The 23018-nt window shown below is 41.3% G+C and overlaps 1 protein-coding gene across 17 annotated transcripts in view; it reads right to left on the reverse strand.

The window, feature by feature from the left end:
* The window catches only part of LOC127002254 (uncharacterized), a 42379-nt gene extending 20398 nt beyond the window's left edge, over window positions 1-21981 (reverse strand). For 2 of the 17 annotated variants that reach the window (XR_007755923.1, XR_007755921.1), the window contains exons 1-3: window positions 21715-21933; window positions 20639-20711; window positions 14711-14827 (exon numbers count right to left, since the gene is read on the reverse strand). Coding sequence is in view for 4 of the 17 variants with exons in the window: in XM_050868065.1 (XP_050724022.1) it covers window positions 14711-14827; window positions 21715-21727 (130 nt within the window). In the remaining 13 variants the exon portion in view is untranslated. Of the gene's footprint in view, window positions 1-7474; window positions 7592-11059; window positions 11124-14710; window positions 14828-20638; window positions 20712-21714 lie in introns of all 17 variants that reach the window. The other 15 variants (XR_007755916.1, XR_007755917.1, XR_007755919.1 and 12 more) reach the window with 15 other exon arrangements.
* Window positions 21982-23018: the final 1037 nt, after the last annotated feature.

Below are 23018 nucleotides of genomic sequence, written 5' to 3' on the forward strand. Positions count from 1 at the left end.
GGAGAGCGTGTCAGTTTTCCCTGTTCCTCACTGGCTGACAGCCACTGATGAGGCTGCTGGCCAATACCAAATTTAAAGTGCATATTTCACACCTTTTCTTTCTCCTTATTTTCTCCATGCAAACAGTTTAATACTTACTAAAAAATGGTCATTATCGTAAATAAATCTGTCTCAGGAAAACAAATAACCAGTGAGGCTGGCAAGGAGAGGAAGAGAGCTCACCATGCTGTGCCCAGTGACCATATTGACGTGTGTGTGTGTGTGTGTGTGTGTGTGTGTGTGATATACTATATATATATATATATATATATATATATATATATATATATATATATCTATATATATATATATATATATATATATATATATATATATATATATATATATATATATATATATATATATGTAGGCATCAGCTCTCAGTGATTTTACTATACTAGGCTACTACTACCCTACTCACCTAGACTTACATGATGATTATGTTGAGTTTATGGCTGAAAGCTTGTTATATTCAATAGCGACATTTGAAATTTATGCCATGGCAATCTCGGACACAGCAGAGGGCGCTGTTTTGGCCCGGCCGTAGTGAGTTTCTTTATGTGCACCATGTAATTCTGCATGTTTTCATATATAATACATGATGATTATGTTGAGTTTATGGCTGAAAGCTTGTTATATTCAATAGCGACATTTGAAATTTGGCACGCGGAGATCTCAGATACGGTGCTAGGAGTTGTTTTGGCCTGGCCGTAGTGAGTTTCTTTATGTGCACCATTTAATTCTGCATGTTTTCATATATAAAAAATGATGATTATGCTGAGTTTATGGCTGAAAGCTTGTTATATTCAATATCGACATTTGAAATTTGGCGAGCGTGGCGATCTCGGACACGGCTCAGGGCTCTGTTTTGGCCCGGCCGTAGTGAATTTCTTTATGTGCACCATGTAATTCTGCATGTTTTCATATATAATACATGATGATTATGTTGAGTTTATGGCTGAAACCTTGTTATATTCAATAGCGACATTTGAAATTTAGCGAATGGCGATCTCGGATACGGTGGGGTGTTGTTTTGGCCCGGACGTAGTGAGTTTCTTTATGTGTACCATTTAATTCTGCATGTTTTCATATAATACATGATGATTATGCTGAGTATATGGCTGAAACCTTGTTATATTCAATAGCGACATTTGAAATTTGGCGCGCATGGCGATCTCGGATACGGCGCAGGGCGCTGTTTTGGCCCGGCCGTAGTGAGTTTCTTTATGTGCACCATTTAATTCTGCATGTTTTCATATATAATACATGATGATTATGTTGAGTTTATGGCTGAAAGCTTGTTATATTCAATAGCGACATTTGAAATTTGGCGCGCATGGCGATCTCGGATACGGCGCAGGGCGCTGTTTTGGCCCGGCCGTAGTGAGTTTCTTTATGTGCACCATTTAATTCTGCATGTTTTCATATATAATACATGATGATTATGTTGAGTTTATGGCTGAAAGCTTGTTATATTCAATAGCGACATTTGAAATTTGGCGCGCGCGGCGATCTCGGACACAGCAGAGGGCGCTGTTTTGGCCCGGCCGTAGTGAGTTTCTTTATGTGCACCATTTAATTCTGCATGTTTTCATATATAATACATGATGATTATGTTGAGTTTATGGCTGAAAGCTTGTTATATTCAATAGCGACATTTGAAATTTGGCACACGTGGCGATCTCGGATACGTGCGAGGTGTTGTTTTGGCCCGGCCGTGAGTTTCTTTATGTGCACCATTTAATCCAGCATGTTTTCAAATATTAAACATGATGATTATGCTGAGTTTATGGCTGAAAGCTTGTTATATTCAATAGCGACATTTGAAATTTGGCGTGGCGATCTCGGATACCGCTGAGGGCCCTGTTTTGGCCCGGCCGTAGTGAGTTTCTTTATGTGCACCATTTAATTCTGCATGTTTTCATATATAATACATGATGATTATGTTGAGTTTATGGCTGAAACCTTGTTATATTCAATAGCGACATTTGAATTTTAGCGTGAATGGCGATCTCGGACACAGCAGAGGGCGCTGTTTTGGCCCGGCCGTAGTGAGTTTCTTTATGTGCACCATGTAATTCTGCATGTTTTCATATATAATACATGATGATTATGTTGAGTTTATGGCTGAAAGCTTGTTATATTCAATAGCGACATTTGAAATTTGGCACACGCAGCGATCTCGGATACGGTGCGAGGTGTTGTTTTGGCCTGGCCGTAGTGAGTTTCTTTATGTGCACCATTTAATTCTGCATGTTTTCATATATAAAAATGATGATTATGCTGAGTTTATGGCTGAAAGCTTGTTATATTCAATAGCGACATTTGAAATTTGGCAATGGCGATCTCGGATACGGCGCAGGGCACTGTTTTGGCCCGGCCGTAGTGAATTTCTATGTGCACCATGTAATTCTGCATGTTTTCATATATAATACATGATGATTATGTTGAGTTTATGGCTGAAACCTTGTTATATTCAATAGCGACATTTGAAATTTAGCGAATGGCGATCTCGGATACAGGTGGGGTGTTGTTTTGGCCCGGCCGTAGTGAGTTTCTTTATGTGTACCATTTAATTCTGCATGTTTTCATATATAATACATGATGATTATGTTGAGTTTATGGCTGAAAGCTTGTTATATTCAATAGCGACATTTGAAATTTGGCGCGCGTGGCGATCTCGGATACGGAGCTGGGCGGTGTTTTGGCCAGGCCGTAGTGAGTTTCTTTATGTGCACCATTTAATTCTGCATGTTTTCATATAATACATGATGATTATGTTGAGTTTATGGCTGAAAGCTTGTTATATTCAATAGCGACATTTGAAATTTGGCTGGCGATCTCGGATACGGCGCAGGGCGCTGTTTTGGCCTGGCCGTAGTGAGTTTCTTTATGTGCACCATTTAATTCTGCATGTTTTCATATATAATACATGATGATTATGTTGAGTTTATGGCTGAAAGCTTGTTATATTCAATAGCGACATTTGAAATTTAGCGTGGCGATCTCGGACACAGCAGAGGGCGCTGTTTTGGCCCGGCCGTAGTGAGTTTCTTTATGTGCACCATTTAATTCTGCATGTTTTCATATATAATACATGATGATTATGTTGAGTTTATGGCTGAAAGCTTGTTATATTCAATAGCGACATTTGAAATTTGGCTCACGTGGCGATCTCGGATACGGTGCGAGGTGTTGTTTTGGCCTGGCCGTAGTGAGTTTCTTTATGTGCACCATTTAATTCTGCATGTTTTCATATATAAAAATGATGATTATGCTGAGTTTATGGCTGAAAGCTTGTTATATTCAATAGCGACATTTGAAATTTGGCGCGCGTGGCGATCTCGGATACGGCGCAGGGCGCTGTTTTGGCCCGGCCGTAGTGAATTTCTTTATGTGCACCATGTAATTCTGCATGTTTTCATATATAATACATGATGATTATGTTGAGTTTATGGCTGAAAGCTTGTTATATTCAATAGCGACATTTGAAATTTAGCGCGAATGGCGATCTCGGACACAGCAGAGGGCGCTGTTTTGGCCCGGCCGTAGTGAGTTTCTTTATGTGCACCATGTAATTCTGCATGTTTTCATATATAATACATGATGATTATGTTGAGTTTATGGCTGAAAGCTTGTTATATTCAATAGCGACATTTGAAATTTGGCACACGTGGCGATCTCGGATACGGTGCGAGGTGTTGTTTTGGCCTGGCCGTAGTGAGTTTCTTTATGTGCACCATTTAATTCTGCATGTTTTCATATATAAAAATGATGATTATGCTGAGTTTATGGCTGAAAGCTTGTTATATTCAATAGCGACATTTGAAATTTGGCGAGCGTGGCGATCTCGGATACGGCGCAGGGCACTGTTTTGGCCCGGCCGTAGTGAATTTCTTTATGTGCACCATGTAATTCTGCATGTTTTCATATATAATACATGATGATTATGTTGAGTTTATGGCTGAAACCTTGTTATATTCAATAGCGACATTTGAAATTTAGCGAATGGCGATCTCGGATACGGTGCGGGGTGTTGTTTGGCCCGGCCGTAGTGAGTTTCTTTATGTGTACCATTTAATTCTGCATGTTTTCATATAATACATGATGATTATGCTGAGTTTATGGCTGAAAGCTTGTTATATTCAATAGCGACATTTGAAATTTGGCGCGCGTGGCGATCTCGGATACGGCGCAGGGCGCTGTTTTGGCCCGGCCGTAGTGAGTTTCTTTATGTGCACCATTTAATTCTGCATGTTTTCATATATAATACATGATGATTATGTTGAGTTTATGGCTGAAAGCTTGTTATATTCAATAGCGACATTTGAAATTTAATGGCGATCTCGGATACTGCTGAGGGCGCTGTTTTGGCCCGGCCGTAGTGAGTTTCTTTATGTGCACCATGTAATTCTGCATGTTTTCATATATAATACATGATGATTATGTTGAGTTTATGGCTGAAAGCTTGTTATATTCAATAGCGACATTTGAAATTTGGCACTCTCGGATACGAGTGAGTTTCTTTATGTGCACCATTTAATTCTGCATGTTTTCATATATAAATGATGATTATGTTGAGTTTATGGCTGAAAGCTTGTTATAGTCAATAGCGACATTTGAAATTTATCTCGGACACCGCCCAGGGCGCTGTTTTGGCCCGGCCGTAGTGAGTTTCTTTATGTGCACCATGTAATTCTGCATGTTTTCATATATAATACATGATGATTATGTTGAGTTTATGGCTGAAACCTTGTTATATTCAATAGCGACATTTGAAATTTGGCACACTTGGCGATCTCGGATACGGTGCGTGGTGTTGTTTTGGCCCGGCCGTAGTGAGTTTCTTTATGTGCACCATTTAATTCTGCATGTTTACATATATAAACATGATGATTATGCTGAGTTTATGGCTTAAAGCTTGTTATATTCAATAGCGACATTTGAAATTTGGCGGCGTGGCGATCTCGGATACGGCGCAGGGCACTGTTTTGGCCCGGCCGTAGTGAATTTCTTTATGTGCACCATTTAATTCTGCATGTTTTCATATAATAAAGGAGGATTTTGTGGAGTTTATGTCTGAGAGCTGGTGATATTCAATAGCGACATTTGAAATTTAGCGAATGGCGATCTCGGATACAGCAGAGGGTGTTGTTTTGGCCCGGCCATAGTGAGTTTCTTTATGTGAACCATTTAATTCTGCATGTTTTCATATAAAATACATGATGATTATGTTGAGTTTATGGCTGAAAGCTTGTAATATTCAATAGCGACATTTGAAAATTGGCGGCTGGCGATCTCGGATACGGCGCAGGGCTCTGTTTTGGCCCGGCCGTAATGAGTTTCTTTATGTGCACCATTTAATTCTGCATGTTTTCATATAATACATGATGATTATGTTGAGTTTATGGCTGAAAGCTTGTTATATTCAATAGCGACATTTGAAATTTAGCTGGCGATCTCGGACACAGCAGAGGGCGCTGTTTTGGCCCGGCCGTAGTGAGTTTCTTTATGTGCACCATGTAATTCTGCATGTTTTCATATATAATACATGATGATTATGTTGAGTTTATGGCTGAAAGCTTGTCATATTCAATAGCGACATTTGAAATTTAGCGCGCGTGGCGATCTCGGATACAGTGCGGGGTGTTGTTTTGGCCTGGCCGTAGTGAGTTTCTTTATGTGTACCATTTAATTCTGCATGTTTTCATATATAATACATGATGATTATGTTGAGTTTATGGCTGAAAGCTTGTCATATTCAATAGCGACATTTGAAATTTAGCGCGTGGCGATCTCGGATACGGCGCAGGGTGTTGTTAAGGTTTTCATTATCAGTTATCGGTTATCGAATAAGGTTTTCTGTTATCGTGCCCTGCTATGGCGGAGACGCTGTCTTTCTCCTCAGTCTGAAGCTAGCCAGCACTGTGAGTGGAACGTTTCTCTGGAATACACACACTGCATTTTGACCCCTACTATGGCACCCAAGCATCCTTCCACCTCGTCCAGTGACATAAGAACATAGGAGTCTGCACGAAGCAGCTCCTCTGAACCTTGGCTCCCGTGTATCTAACCCTACCTAATATCGCTGTCCATGACGCATCAACAAAGTGATGGTGGTGAGTGTGAGGACGTGTTTTTGTTGTGTCAGTGACTTACAAATGTAATGTAGCAATTCTTTCTTTAGAAAACTTTAACTTAACCCGGTGGTGGCAGGGATCATGTTTCTTAATGGTCCCTCCAAGCAAGAAAAATGAGAAAAAATCACCCCTCACACAAACCATTTCATATTATATATCAAAGCATTTGTGATCAGTTTATGTGTATTACTTTCCTCTCTGTCAAAGGCTGTAAAATAAGGCAAAAAGTAAGCAGAAAAATATATATCTACCCTTGCAGGTGAAAATATAGCCTGTTAGCTTTTGAGACCAAACCATGTAGTGAGCCTCCTCCTCCCTCCCTGCTGGCTAGGCTTCCTTTTAATATGTATTTCCACACATGATGTGGCCAATATTAGGAGTCTTTTTCACACCAATATTTACTGTATAATGATGACTTGACTCCTGCATTAGCACCGGTGAGTGAGTTAGGGGCTTAAGGAACTTTGATGCCAGGATTGGAGGTGACTTATTCCTGGGTTTAAACTTATACAAAATCAGGTTGGCGACATGTCTGTGGTAAGTCCCTTGTACAATAAGAAATATTACTTTCCTCTCTGTCAAGGGCTGAATAAATAAATCAAATTAATCTAACTATATTATAAAGCAAAACCAATCTTGCATGCATAATATGTATCCAGTGTGTAGTAAGCACTTTGGCAAACATATATCATGCATCCTATGCTTAACACGGTAGCTGCGGGGATCATGTTTCTTACCCGGTAGCAGCGACGGGCCAAATTTGTGGCTTTACCGTGTAGCAGCAATGGAACAAATTTGTGGCTTTACCGTGTAGCAGCAATGGGACAAATTTGTGGCTTTACCGTGTAGCAGCGACAGGCCAAATTTGTGGCTTTACCGTGTAGCAGCAACGGGTCAAATTTGTGGCTTTACCGTGTAGCAGCAACGGGTCAAATTTGTGGCTTTACCGTGTAGCAGCGACGGGCCAAATTTGTGCCATGATTTAAACCCCCCAAAATAGATGATACTGATCACAAATGCTTTGATATGTATTATGAAACGGTTTGTGTGAGGGATGATTTTTTTCTCATTTTTCTCACTTGGGGGGACCATTAAGAAACATGATCCCACTGCTACAACCACTGGGTTAAAAGGCCTTTCCCTCTAAGCAAGGGGATGTACTGAACATTTTACAACACAATGGGTTACTAAGTGAGCTGCTGAACATTTTACAGCTCAATATAACGGGTTCACCCTTTGGGGGCTTCTGGCGGGGGTAATGAAGGCAGGGCAGGAAGTGAGTAGAGAAAGCTTACCTATTTCTCCAAGCTGCTGAAAAGCTTGTTGGTGAAGAATTACTTGTCGGTGAAGAGACTGTTGTTGAGGTGAGGAGTGCCCTGTGTTATGGCACCTCCCAGCACTGCTACACCAACCTGCAAATATGTGTCCACTCTCAAAGTCTTGTACCGGGAAAGACAGCATGGGATAATATATTATGAAATCTCTCTCTCTATCAAGGGCTGTATAATTAAGATAATTAATTGATACTCTCTCTCTATTTGTTTTTTTACATACTTTTCTTCCTCTACCCTCCCTCTCTCTCTCTCTCTCTCCCCCCTCATAACTCTATACATACAGCCAGGCCTATACTTTGAGGCAGTGCCAACCACTGCACCACGAAGCCACCCCCCCAAAAAAACTATATGGAACTCAATATTCCATTAATTTCATAAAATATGTCCTTTCTGTTGAATATTGATATCTGAAACAGTTGGCAACATTAGCACAAGAGAACTCACTAAACTCAGTACATGTATTTTCCACCAGTTGGTCAGTCACAGTCAGTGCCTCGGCAGTTTGCTTTTGTGAGATTACCAGCTCAGTGGCATCTACGTGTATGCTTGTTAAGTCCTGTTGCTTTCTTTGCTTTACCAGAGACATACAAAGTGAGATTCAAAGGGTTAACCTGAAAAAGGGTTTTCCTGCAGCTGATCAGCTGGCAGACCAAAGCTACTAACCTATCTTTTTAAAATTCCCTCAGTGTTGGAGGAAAGGCAAGAGCAGGACTTTAGCAAGTACAATAACTTTATATCGAGAGTTCAAAACTTTAAATAGTGAGTTCAAGGATTAATTCATATCAATTGTCAAAGCCTACTTATAAATTTATAATAATGTAGGATTCTTCTTGTTGTTTTGTGGTATATACCTTGAAGAGAATAAATGAATCATTGCAAATGAATACGTTGTTTTCCTTTACCATCTTTGGAGCACACCATTTAACTCATGGAATACTTTTACTAAAAAAAATCAAATAAAAAAAAAAAATCATGATTTTGTTTGGTAATAACAATCATGATTTTTTAGTAAAGAAATCAAAGATTTAATCATCTGATTAAATCAATTTGATTTAATCATTGCCAACCCTGCTTAGGCGATTATTTCTTTAGTGACAAATTTTGCTATTATCCAGAAAGCTACATATTCAAGGCACTGTACAGGGGATCCTCAGCTATGATGCCCTCCACCTATGACTATTTCAAGGTTATGACACAACCCACAAATTATTAAGTTTGGAAAGTTTGGTTTTGTGGGCAGCACAACATCTGTGGTCATATGCCGGAGAGAGACAGGAGGGGGAAGGAATTATAGAAGGGAACAGACCCCAGGAGACGGGACACAACCCCTGATTAATACCTGGTACACTGCTGGGTGGACAGGGGCTATGTAGGTATCGGAAAAGCCGCCCAAATTTTTCCACTCCGCCTGGGAATCGAACCCGGGCTCTCTCGGTTGTGACCCGAGTGTGCTAACCACTGCACCACAAAGCCCCCCTGCAAATATGTGTCCACTGTCAAAGTCTTGTATTGGGAAAGACAGCACTGGATAAGATATTCTATAGTCTCTCTCTATCAAGGACTGTAAATTAACCCTTTGGTTGCTAAATACTTGCAGGGAGGACTAGCGTAACTTGCCGCTGGTGCTAAACCCTCCCTGCGAGTTCCAGGGCCCAAATTTACAATTAATCTTAATCTTTAACTTAAAAGTTCCACTGAATCTCAAGTTTAACTTATAGCTGAGCTTAAATGAAAAAATAAGTTCAACTTCACTCAGCAGCTGATCCAGTTTGAAAATTTGTCCTGGCAAAAGATGTATTTTTTAAATTGCAGAATTGCGACACTTCAGTGATTGAATATGTAGTAATACTACTTTATCAATGTTATATGATGATATACTTCAGAAATATGGGCATAATAAGGTAGTATTTATAAAATAAAGGTTACGTTTATCATCCGCGCAAGGTGATATTCTTTTTTTTTTCTCTTGAATGTAAACACGGACACGCGTTCCTGTTCGTCTTCCTCATTCTTGCATCACCCACCCTCTGACGAGGTAATCATGGAAAATATTGCCGCTTTCACTTCTCCCAAGAGGAAAAGGGGAGTGAATTGGAGAGACTGCCACACTCTACACATAGTAAAGGGAAGGGAGTCAACAGATACCGTCTGCAAGGGTAGCCACTGTCCCCTAATAGATGACATGAATCCGGTGGTATACGATGATCCTCAAACATGCGTTTGAGGCCACCCTCACGCCAAATACGAGCATCATGAGTGGACCCAGGCCAATTAGCTACAACATTAAGAATATTATATTTGGCATCAAACACTAATTGTGTGTTTATGCTATGGAAATTCTTCCTGTTGACATAGTCTGCTTCATATTCCCTGGGGGCCAGTATCCTGACATGCGTGCAATCTATTACACCAACAATGCCAGGGAAGTTTGCAACTTGCACAAATTCTTGTTGTTTCTCTCGGATTTCAGGGACGGTGCGAGGAAATCGAATGAATTGGACAAGTATGGCTGGCTGTGTAAGTGCCTTGAGGGTATCGGTGATCGCTTTGCTTACTGACGACTGTGATGGACCAAGATCATCACTGTTACACATCTGCATTTTCCCCGTTGCTAAGTAACGCAGTGTAATAATTACTTTCATTTCGGGTGTCAATGCAAAACTCCTTGAAGTAGGGCTTTGCAGGGCCCCTCTCACCAAATCCGTTACGAACAGTACTCCTGCACGGTCCAGTCTGTAGCGTTTCAATAGTTCTGCGTCACTCAAAGTATTCAGAACGTCTCTTCGCTCTTGAAAAGTCTTCTAGGCGCTGACGGGCTTGTTGACGTTCGGCCATCTTGGCGACTGTAGTTCGACTTAGGCTCCTTAAGACGGTTTTGGGCCCGCCTAAAATATCTCGTCAGCTAAGATCTACTTATGAGGTCTAAGATGAAGAATAAAGTTAAACTCGACCTAAAGTCAAACTTAGCGGTTAAAGATTTATTGTATATTCGGGCCCAGTAGAGGGTAGACGCCTGGGGTCAGAGGCAAGAATGGGTTATACAGGACGCCTACAGGACGCAGGTAGCGGGTTCCTCCAAGCTTACTGCTACCCGCGTCCTGTATGGCCACTCCTATTAGATAACATGTGTTTGTTCTTGCCCTGACCTGATAGGCGTCCTGCTACCTCTAATGTCAAATGTGTGTTTTTAGCTTCATAGCACAGAGGAAGGGTCACACCACCACCAGCCTCATAAAACTACCCCTGAAATGCCCTAAACTCCTACAAAAAAACATGTCAAATGTGTGTTTTTAGCTTCATAGCACAGAGGAAGGGTCACACCACCACCAGCCTCATAAAACTACCCTGGAAATGCCCCAAACCTCAACAAAAGACTTAAATATTACATGTGAGTTTGGGTGTTGCAATGCATTATCATAATCTAACCATCTCTTCTGTCTCTCCTTTCTTTATTCAGTGGTCTAAGAGCCAAGAGGGAAGGAAGGAAGGAAGGAAGGAAGGAAGGAAGAAGTTTGCAATGGAAAGAGAATTGATTTGAACACTCACCAAGTCCTTATCCTCCTCCTCTTCTTCCTCTTCATCTTCTCTTCTTCTTCCTCCTCTTCTTCCTCTGTAAACAGGGTAAGGAAATAAGTCAGCTGTAAAATAATTGGGATTTTTGAGATAATAAATTATTTTCAAGGTAAAAAATATATAGATAGATATTGGTAGAGAGAGAGAGAGAGAGAGAGAGAGAGAGAGAGAGAGAGAGCTTTAATTCTGGTGCCATACTTGCTCACTTTTTCTTTCATCTTAAAAAATAATCTCTTTACTTTCTCAGCTTTAGAAATTTTCTCAATAACTGTGAAAGCATAACTCTCTCACTCTCTCTCTCTCTCTCTCTCTCTCTCACACACACACACACAAAATATATGCTGCATAATGTGATGACAAATGAGATGATGTGAATATATATATATATATATATATATATATATATATATATATATATATATATATATATATATATATATATATATATATATATATATATATATATATATATATATATCATGAAATGGTTTGTGGAGTGATGATTTTTTCTCATATTTCACACTTAGAGGGAAGGAAGGGCCTGTAATAAGGGGGGATATTCATAGGGTTTTGTTGGTAAGAGAACCGGGAAGGACACGTAGTAATGGGTTTAACCCTTCAACACGAGTATACTGTGTCCTTGTGTGCCCTGCATACCATATCCCAGGACGCATACTGGCTTGCTTTAGCCAATATACGAGTTATTTTATCTCTATATTTATGCTTACATCTCAAAATTATCAATTAATTTATACTTCTTTATGTGCACCATGTAATTCTGCATGTTTTCATATATAATACATGATGATTATGTTGAGTTTATGGCTGAAAGCTTGTTATACTCAATAGCGACATTTGAAATTTGGGGCGCGTGGCGATCTCGGATACGGCGCAGGGCGCTGTTTTGGCCCGGCCGTAGTGAGTTTCTTTATGTGCACCATGTAATTCTGCATGTTTTCATATATAATACATGATGATTATGTTGAGTTTATGGCTGAAAGCTTGTTATATTCAATAGCGACATTTGAAATTTGGCACACTCGGCGATCTCGGATACGGTGCGAGGTGTTGTTTTGGCCTGGCCGTAGTGAGTTTCTTTATGTGCACCATTTAATTCTGCATGTTTTCATATATAAAAATGATGATTATGCTGAGTTTATGGCTGAAAGCTTGTTATATTCAATAGCGACATTTGAAATTTTGAGCGTGGCGATCTCGGATACGGCGCAGGGCACTGTTTTGGCCCGGCCGTAGTGATTTTCTTTATGTGCACCATGTAATTCTGCATGTTTTCATATATAATACATGATGATTATGTTGAGTTTATGGCTGAAACCTTGTTATATTCAATAGCGACATTTGAAATTTAGCGCGAATGGCGATCTCGGATACAGTGCGGGGTGTTGTTTTGGCCCGGCCGTAGTGAGTTTCTTTATGTGTACCATTTAATTCTGCATGTTTTCATATATAATACATGATGATTATGTTGAGTTTATGGCTGAAAGCTTGTTATATTCAATAGCGACATTTGAAATTTAGCGCTGGCGATCTCAGATACAGCAGAGGGCGCTGTTTTGGCCCGGCCGTAGTGAGTTTCTTTATGTGCACCATGTAATTCTGCATGTTTTCATATATAATACATGATGATTATGTTGAGTTTATGGCTGAAAGCTTGTTATATTCAATAGCGACATTTGAAATTTAGAGCTCGCTGCGATCTCGGACACAGCAGAGGGCGCTGTTTTGGCCTGGCCGTAGTGAGTTTCTTTATGTGCACCATGTAATTCTGCATGTTTTCATATATAATACATGATGATTATGTTGAGTTTATGGCTGAAAGCTTGTTATATTCAATAGCGACATTTGAAATTTAGCGCGCGTGGCGATCTCGGATACGGTGCGGGGTGTTGTTTTGGCCTGGCCGTAGTGAGTTTCTTTATGTGCACCATTTAATTCTGCATGTTTTCATATATAAAAATGATGATTATGCTGAGTTTATGGCTGAAAGCTTGTTATATTCAATAGCGACATTTGAAATTTGGCGAGCGTGGCGATCTCGGATACGGCGCAGGGTGTTGTTAAGGTTTTCATTATCAGTTATCGGTTATCGGGAATAAGGTTTTCTGTTATCGTGCCCTGCTATGGCGGAGACGCTGTCTTTCTCCTCAGTCTGAAGCTAGCCAGCACTGTGAGTGGAACGTTTCTCTGGAATACACACACTGCATTTTGACCCCTACTATGGCACCCAAGCATCCTTCCACCTCGTCCAGTGACATAAGAACATAGGAGTCTGCACGAAGCAGCTCCTCTGAACCTTGGCTCCCGTGTATCTAACCCTACCTAATATCGCTGTCCATGACGCATCAACAAAGTGATGGTGGTGAGTGTGAGGACGTGTTTTGTTGTGTCAGTGACTTACAAATGTAATGTAGCAATTCTTTCTTTAGAAAACTTTAACTTAACCCGGTGGTGGCAGGGATCATGTTTCTTAATGGTCCCTCCAAGCAAGAAAAATGAGAAAAAATCACCCCTCACACAAACCATTTCATATTATATATCAAAGCATTTGTGATCAGTTTATGTGTATTACTTTCCTCTCTGTCAAAGGCTGTAAAATAAGGCAAAAGTAAGCAGAAAATATATATCTACCCTTGCAGGTGAAAATATAGCCTGTTAGCTTTTGAGACCAAACCATGTAGTGAGCCTCCTCCTCCCTCCCTGCTGGCTAGGCTTCCTTTAATATGTATTTCCACACATGATGCGGCCAATATTAGGAGTCTTTTTCACACCAATATTTACTGTATAATGATGACTTGACTCCTGCATTAGCACCGGTGAGTGAGTTAGGGGCTTAAGGAACTTTGATGCCAGGATTGGAGGTGACTTATTCCTGGGTTTAAACTTATACAAAATCAGGTTGGCGACATGTCTGTGGTAAGTCCCTTGTACAATAAGAAATATTACTTTCCTCTCTGTCAAGGGCTGAATAAATAAATCAAATTAATCTAACTATATTATAAAGCAAAACCAATTTTGCATGCATAATATGTATCCAGTGTGTAGTAAGCACTTTGGCAAACATATATCATGCATCCTATGCTTAACACGGTAGCTGCGGGGATCATGTTTCTTACCCGGTAGCAGCGACGGGCCAAATTTGTGGCTTTACCGTGTAGCAGCAATGGAACAAATTTGTGGCTTTACCGTGTAGCAGCAATGGGACAAATTTGTGGCTTTACCGTGTAGCAGCAATGGGCCAAATTTGTGGCTTTACCGTGTAGCAGCAACGGGCCAAATTTGTGCCATGATTTAAACCCCCCAAAATAGATGATGTGTAAACTGATCACAAATGCTTTGATATGTATTATGAAATGGTTTGTGTGAGGGGTGATTTTTTCTCATTTTTCTCGCTTGGGGGACCATTAAGAAACATGATCCCCACTGCTACAACCACTGGGTTAAAAGGCCTTTCCCTCTAAGCAAGGGGATGTACTGAACATTTTACAACACAATGGGTTACTAAGTGAGCTGCTGAACATTTTACAGCTCAATATAACAGGTTCACCCTTTGGGGCTTCTGGCGGGTAATGAAGGCAGGGCTGGAAGTGAGTGGAGTAAGCTGACCTATTTCTCCAAGCTGCTGAAAAGCTTGTTGGTGAAGAATTACTTGTCGGTGAAGAGACTGTTGTTGAGGTGAGGAGTGCCCTGTGTTATGGCACCTCCCAGCACTGCTACACCAACCTGCAAATATGTGTCCACTCTCAAAGTCTTGTACCGGGAAAGACAGCATGGGATAATATATTATGAAATCTCTCTCTCTATCAAGGGCTGTATAATTAAGATAATTAATTGATACTCTCTCTCTATTTGTTTTTTTACATACTTTTCTTCCTCTACCCTCCCTCTCTCTCTCTCTCTCTCCCCTCATAACTCTATACATACAGCCAGGCCTATACTTTGAGGCAGTGCCAACCACTGCACCACTAAGCCACCCCCCCAAAAAAACTATATGGAACTCAATATTCCATTAATTTCATAAAATATGTCCTTTCTGTTGAATATTGATATCTGAAACAGTTGGCAACATTAGCACAAGAGAACTCACTAAACTCAGTACATGTATTTTCCACCAGTTGGTCAGTCACAGTCAGTGCCTCCTCAGTCTGCTTTTGTGAGATTACCAGCTCAGTGGCATCTACGTGTATGCTTGTTAAGTCCTGTTGCTTTCTTTGCTTTACCAGAGACATACAAAGTGAGATTCAAAGGGTTAACCTGAAAAAGGGTTTTCCTGCAGCTGATCAGCTGGCAGACCAAAGCTTACTAACCTATCTTTTTAAAATTCCCTCAGTGTTGGAGGAAAGGCAAGAGCAGGACTTTAGCAAGTACAATAACTTTATATCGAGAGTTCAAAACTTTAAATAGTGAGTTCAAGGATTAATTCATATCAATTGTCAAAGCCTACTTATAAATTTATAATAATGTAGGATTCTTGTTGTTTTGTGGTATATACCTTGAAGAGAATAAATGAATCATTGCAAATGAATACGTTGTTTTCCTTTACCATCTTTGGAGCACACCATTTAACTCATGGAATACTTTTACTAAAAAAAATCAAATAAAAAAAAAAATCATGATTTTGTTTGGTAATAACAATCATGATTTTTTAGTAAAGAAATCAAAGATTTAATCATCTGATTAAATCAATTTGATTTAATCATTAACCCTGCTTTGGCGATTATTTTTTTAGTGACAAATTTTGCTATTATCCAGAAAGCTACATATTCAAGGCACTGTACAGGGGATCCTCAGCTATGATGCCCTCCACCTATGACTATTTCAAGGTTATGACACAACCCACAAATTATTAAGTTTGGAAAGTTTGGTTTTGTGGGCAGCACAACATCTGTGGTCATATGCCGGAGAGAGACAGGAGGGGGAAGGTATTTTAGGAGTAGGGATCAGGCCACAGGAGACGGGACAAAGCCCCAGATTAATACCTTGTACACTGCTGGGTGGACAGGGCTATGTAGGGTATCGGAAAAGCCGCCCAAATTTTCCACTCCGCCTGGGAATCGAACCAGGCTCTCTCGGTTGTGACCCAGTGTGCTAACCACTGCACCACAAAGCCCCCCTGCAAATATGTGTCCACTGTCAAAGTCTTGTATTGGGAAAGACAGCACTGGATAAGATATTTTACAGTCTCTCTCTATCAAGGACTGTAAATTAACCCTTTGGTTGCTAAATATATTATATATAAAGCATTTGTGATCAGATTATGTATCATCTATTTTGGGGGGTTTATATCATGGCACAAATTTGGCCCGTCACTGCTACACGGTAAAGCCACAAATTTGGCCCGTCGCTGCTATATGGTTAAACCAAATTTGGCCCGTTAACTATATGGTTAAGCCACAAATTTGGCCCGTCGCTGCTATATGGTTAAGCCACAAATTTGGCCCGTCGCTGCTATATGGTTAAGCCACAAATTTGGCCCGTTGCTGCTACACGGTAAAGCCACAAATTTGGCCCATCGCTGCTACACGGTTAAGCCACAAATTTGGCCCGTCGCTGCTATATGGTAAAGACACAGGTTTGGCCCATCGCTGCTACATGGTAAAGCCACAAATTTGGCCCGTCACTGCTACACGGTAAAGACACAGGTTTGGCCCGTCACTGCTACACAGTAAAGACACAGGTTTGGCCCATCACTGCTACACGGTAAAGCCACAAATTTGATGTGTCGCTGCTACCGAGTTAAGAAACATGATCCCCACAGCTACCGGGTTAACCGTACCTGCCGTGCACTCTACTACCACAATGAAATAAAACAAATATATACTGCGTTGCACCCCAAGACAATATTTTAAAAGGCGGGGAGTATGGAGATGACCGTAGCCACCTCTCCCGCCAGTGACATCAACGGCAGTGTGGTGAGAGGCCTATCCTGCCTATTTATCCTAAACAAGTGGGTGTTATTCCAGAAAAAACACCCAAGTCTCATCACTTCACACTTATTTATATATTCAAGGGCTGAAAAATATCGGAAACATTAACAAAAACAATGCCCGGTCACCACTAAGTTATCCTAACCTTGGATAACTTAGATTTAAAATAAACTCCTGTGAGAGCAAGATAAAAATTGACAGACAAAATAGGTCAATTCCGGCCCTTACGGTACCATGAGCAGACCTCCAGAATAACACCCGATGGTCTAGGATAAAAAAGTTGGAAAATTTCATTTAGTTGGCGCAACATCTGTGGTCATATGCCGGAGAGAGACAGAAGGGGAAGGCATTATAGCGAACACAAAGACACAAAGGAAGAACAAACAACAGCAGACCTGCTGGTCCTTTAAAGTTGTTTGGCAGGCAAGCTACTACTAACTATACAATCAAAAGGGTGAAGATGAAGAAGGACAGCAAAGGCAGAAAACCATACCATCCCTCCAGCCAAGAAAGCTGGCAGAAGGAAAAAAGAACCATGCAGCATGGAAAACTGCATGGAATTTATGTAAGGAAGAGAAAGAACTACCATGCTGCCACTAACCTGGGCCAATGACAAGGACACAGTATTCGAAAGAACTTAACGTTATTACGACAATGAGTAATATCTTAGTTGCTGGTTGGATTCAAAACACTTGTCTAATCTATTCTTGAAGGCCGTAACTGTTGTACTATCAACGACATCACAAGGTAGAGTTCCAAACATTAACAACTCGATTGAAGAAGAAGTGTTTAGCTTCGTGCGACGAGAATCTTTTACCACTTATCTTCAAATTGTGATTTCTTCTTGTTCTATTTGATCAATCAATTGTAAAGTAATCTTCCGCATTAATATCACTGAATCCTTTGAACATTTTAAACACTTCTATTAGATCACCTCGCATTCTTCGTTTTGATAGGCTGAATAAATTTACTTCTTTAAGCCTTTGTTCATATGACAAATTTCTCAACCTAGGAATCATCTTTGTTACTCTTCGTTGGACCCGTTCCAACTTTTCTATGTCTTTTCTGTAGTAGGGAGACCAAAACTGTACACAGTACTCTAGACGGGGTCGAACCAACGAATTATACAGTTTAATATTACTTTTCCGATTTATTATTAAAGACTCCGATGAAGCCAACCAATTTGTTTGCAGTTTTAACTACCTCTGAACAATGCTGACCGGGCTTTAAATCGCTTGATATAGTGATTCCAAGATCCTTTTCTTTACTTACTGCAGAAAGTTGTTGGCCATTCATTACGTACCGAACGCGATTGTTATTTTTTCCGATGTGCAACACTTTACATTTCTCAACGTTAAATTTAATTTGCCATTGACTGGCCCAACGTGCAAGTCGATCTCAATCTGATTGTTATGCTTCTTCGTCGAGTGTCGCAGTTACTTTACTAGCAATTTTTGTGTCATCAGCAAATTTTGATACTTTGCAAGTGAGCCCATCATCGATATCATTAACATAAATTAAGCAGAGCATGGGGCCAAGCACTGATCCTTGAGGTATGCCGCTTCTGACGTCGAGCCAGTTAGATGTAACACCATTTAGAACTACTCTCTGTTTCCGCTCAGAGCCAGTCCACAAGCCAATTGTGAATGTTACCCGAGATACCGTGCGCCAATAGTTTGCTGAGCAATCGTTGGTGGGGGACCTTATCAAATGCCTTTTGAAAATCCAGATATATGATATCTACTGATCTGCTTTCATTGAACACCTCAAAAATATAATGAAAAAAAATCAAGTAAGTTAGTTAAACACGAACGTTTACTACGGAAGCCATGTTGCGAATTATTTATCATATTATTTTCTTCGAAAAATTTCACCATATTGTCGCGAATGATAGTCTCCATTAACTTACAAACAATCGATGTCAGGCTAATTGGTCGATAGTTTCCTGGATGAGACTTGTCCCCCTTTTTGAAAATTGGTGTGACATTTGCAAGTTTCCAATCTGACGGAACTTTTCCAGCTGTTAAAGATTTATTGAATATGATGGAATAGATAGGAATGGAATGGAATGGAAGGGAAGAGAAGGGACAGGAAGGGATGGGAATGGAAGGGAAGGGAAGGGATGGGAATGGAAGGGATGGGAAGGGAAAGGATTGGATGGGATGGGATGAGAAGGTAAGGGATGGGAAGGGAAGGGAAGGGATGGGAAGGGAAGAGAAGGATGGGAAGGGAAGAGAAGGGATGGGAAGGGAAGAGAAGGGATGGGAAGGGAAGGGTAGGGAAGGAATGGGAAGGAAAAGGAAGGGATGGAAAGGGAAGGGTTGGGAAAGGAAGGGAAAGGAAGGGAAAGGATTGGATGGGATGGGATGAGAAGGTAAGGGATGGGAAGGGAAGGGAAGGGATGGAAAGGAAGGCATGGGAAGGGAAGAGAAGGGATGGTAGGGAAAGGAAGGGATGGGAAGGCAAGTGAAGGGATGGGAAGGGAAGGAAGAGAGGGTTAGGGAAGGGAGGGAGGGAGGAAGGGAAGGGAAGGAAGGGAAGGGAAGTTAAGGGAAGAGAAAGGTTAGGAAGGGGAAGGGATGGAAGGGGAAGAGAAGGGATAGGAAGGGAAGGGATGGAAAGGAAGGCATGGGAAGGGATGGGATGGGAAGAAATGGAGTATGATATTCCCAAACACACACACATATACACTCACTCACCCACCCAGATACATACATATTCAAAGTGTGTGTGTGTGTGTGTGTGTGTGTGTGTGTGTGTGTTATGCTCCTGAGACTTCCATATAGTTGTGTGTCACTTTCATGAGGTGCTTTTCCTACTAGTGTTTTTAGGGCGAGTCCATTCAAGGCACCTGTGTACCACCCCATACAAGCTCGAAGTCTTGACAAATGTGTGTTTCTTTAGCTTCATGGTACAGAGGAAGGGTCACACTACCACCAGGGTCATAAACTACCCAAGGAGATGCCCCAAACTCCTATGAAAGTCTTGACAAATGTGTGTTTCTTTAGGTTCATGGTACAGAGGAAGGGTCACACTACCTCCAGGGTCATAAAACTACCCAAGGAGATGCCCCAAACTCCTATGAAAGTCTTGACAAATGTGTGTTTCTTTAGCTTCATGGTACAGAGGAAGGGTCACACTACCACCAGGGTCATAAAACTACCCCAGGAAATGCCCACAACTCCTACGAAAGCCTTGTCAAATATGTGTTCTTGGGCGGCGAAATGTCTCATAATACGACCCTAAGAGCCACCTTGCCACCAGGGTCTGACCACCAACTGACTCCAAACCAACCTCCTCTCTTTGAACCCAGTCATGATTAGGACCACCCTAAATATGGCAGGGACTTCACTATTCTGTACAACCGCTCCCACAACATGTCACGCTTGATGGCAGAGTCCCTTTTCATATGACAACTCTGGCACTGTGACCTGACATTGTACCGAGGGCAGCTGTGTGGCAGGAACTAACAGGAAGGAGAGAAGACTGAGAGCTGGAAATGGAAATAAAAAAGACCGAGAATTTTGCACAAAAGGAACAATTGCAGGAAGAAAATTGGTGCAAGAAGATGAACAAGGAAAATAGTTATAAAGTTAACAACACTCACCATTTGATTCCTGTGTGTCCCCTTCATCCTCCTCCTCCTCCTCCTCTTGTTCTTCCTCCTCTTCTTCTTATGTCTGCAAATTAAGTTAGGAATGAGAACTGTATAAACACTGAGTCAGGCAGAAGTATGGGGCCATCCAGTCCCCATTAAAGCTAATGATACATATATGGAAAAAATTAACATCTATATATAGTGAGAGTTATCACCTTCATATCACAGGTAAAACTCCAGAAATACACCCCAACTACCAGTGACAATGGAGCAGTGCAAAGCCTGCCCCATTTTACCAAGGCAACCTGACCAAATCTAACCTAACCATTGAGTAAATAGAACGTTAAATGGTAAAAAGCGCTCAAAATAACGGAAAAGATGAATAAAAAGATGAATTAATCTAACCTAACCACATCTGATTTCTGGAAAAACACGCAAATAGTTAGGGATAAATGTATAAATAATTAGGCTACCCTTTCTTCAATAATCCCTTAATGATAACAAATACTCTAACCTATCACTGACGCTGCCGATGTCAATGGAGGTGGAATTGGTGGAGTGGACATGGCTGACCCCAATCACTGCTGAGGGTCTAACACCATCATCACCACCACCACCATCAACACTGCCATCACCATCACCACCACCACCATCACTGCCACCACCACCATCACCACCACCACCATCACCACCGCCACCATCACCACCGCCGTCATCACCACCCACCACCAACACCTGTCACCACCGTCATCACCACCGTCATCACCACCACCACCACCACCACCGCCGTTATCACCACCACTGCCATCACCACCACCACCATCACCACCGCCGTTATCACCATCACCACCACCATCACCACCGCCGTTATCACCATCACCACCATTGTCACCACCGCCGTTATCACCATCACCACCATTGTCACCACCGTCACCACCACCAACACCTGTCGCCACCACCGCCGTCACCACCACCATCACCGCCACCACCACCATCACATGAAACAGATTTTCCAATTTTCCCCTATTTCCACGCCCTGATTTCCTGTCCCTGCACACTAAAATAAGGGCAAAGGATCCACCTACCTTCCCACAGCATGGCGCTTCCGGGCACTTTATAATAACCTAAAAAAACAAGAAAAATACAGCGCTGTCTCGGCAGCCTTCACAGACGACAGGGAAAATGGAGGCCGTGACGTCATCATAGTGTTGGAACTTTAATACACGACAACCTTAGAACTTGACGACGGATAAATAGAGCAAGTTCACTGGTAAAAACACGCTCAAAATAACAGATAAGGGGAGACAAATAAGATCAGGGTATGCTATTAAGTATTAACGAAAGAAGAAAACGATACCCGAAGGGAAAGTTTGCATCAGTAAAGTCTTCAGAACACTTGAACTCGGGGCATAATAACGTGTTTTAGTGTGCAGGTGTACGTGGTTTCGTTTGGAAAAGTGTACAAAAGTGTGCAGAAGGATATGAGAAGCGAGACAGAGCGGGGAAGGTCAAAATATTAATAATTTACTCTTTCTTCTCTCTCTCTCTCTCTCTCTCTCTCTCTCTCTCTCTCTCTCTCTCTCTCTCTCTCTCTATTGTCTATTTCTTTCTCGTAGTAGTAGTAGTAGTAGACTGGACCAATTTTTTCTTCATCAACGTTGTAGTGCGAGGATGGACTAAGCTTAATTAAGGTGACCTTTCTGAGACAAAATCCGGGGACATTTTCGGTGGATCCGAGGCTTAAAACTTCAAATGTAGCGTTTTGTCACTGAAAAACCAAAACAGGGGACACTGCCGGGCTTAGTACCATTCATGGAGCAGCATTCAAAAGTCTCTCACCCTATTTGGTTGATTGATTGATAGTTTATTGTTGCAAGTAAAAAAATAAAGGAGAAGGGAGTTCCTTAGCTATATACACTGCGCCGAGGTCCACAACTATATATACGTAGAGTTTGCTCAACATTTTCGTGTTCTTTTTTTATCTTTGAGTCACAGTGAAAACCGGGGACAGGTCACAGAAAACTGGAACGTCTGGTCACCCTAAATAAGCTTCCTGCCTTCCTTCAGTGGTCCAGTGTTACACGACTGACTCCTTGAAAAACAAGCTCGGCCGTGTATTTCCCTCAACTCAATATTAACTATATAGAAATGCAACGTTCTGGAGCCATCGGATTAACGTAGAATCACTTAGGTTTAAGGACAGACTACCTATGTCTGGACCATGGGGTCTGTGTGGTCTGATTTTCTATGTAAATCTATGTAAATTTAAATCCACACAGCTCCGGTAGCTATGACGTAATGTTTAAATCTCCGCTTACCCAATCAGCTGATCGGTCACCTCAGCGCGTACACTACTGATATATCGTTTCCGGAGTCATCACAATCGTAC

The sequence above is a fragment of the Eriocheir sinensis genome, chromosome 22 (genome assembly GCF_024679095.1).
Source record: "Eriocheir sinensis breed Jianghai 21 chromosome 22, ASM2467909v1, whole genome shotgun sequence".
NCBI lineage: Eukaryota > Metazoa > Arthropoda > Malacostraca > Decapoda > Varunidae > Eriocheir > Eriocheir sinensis.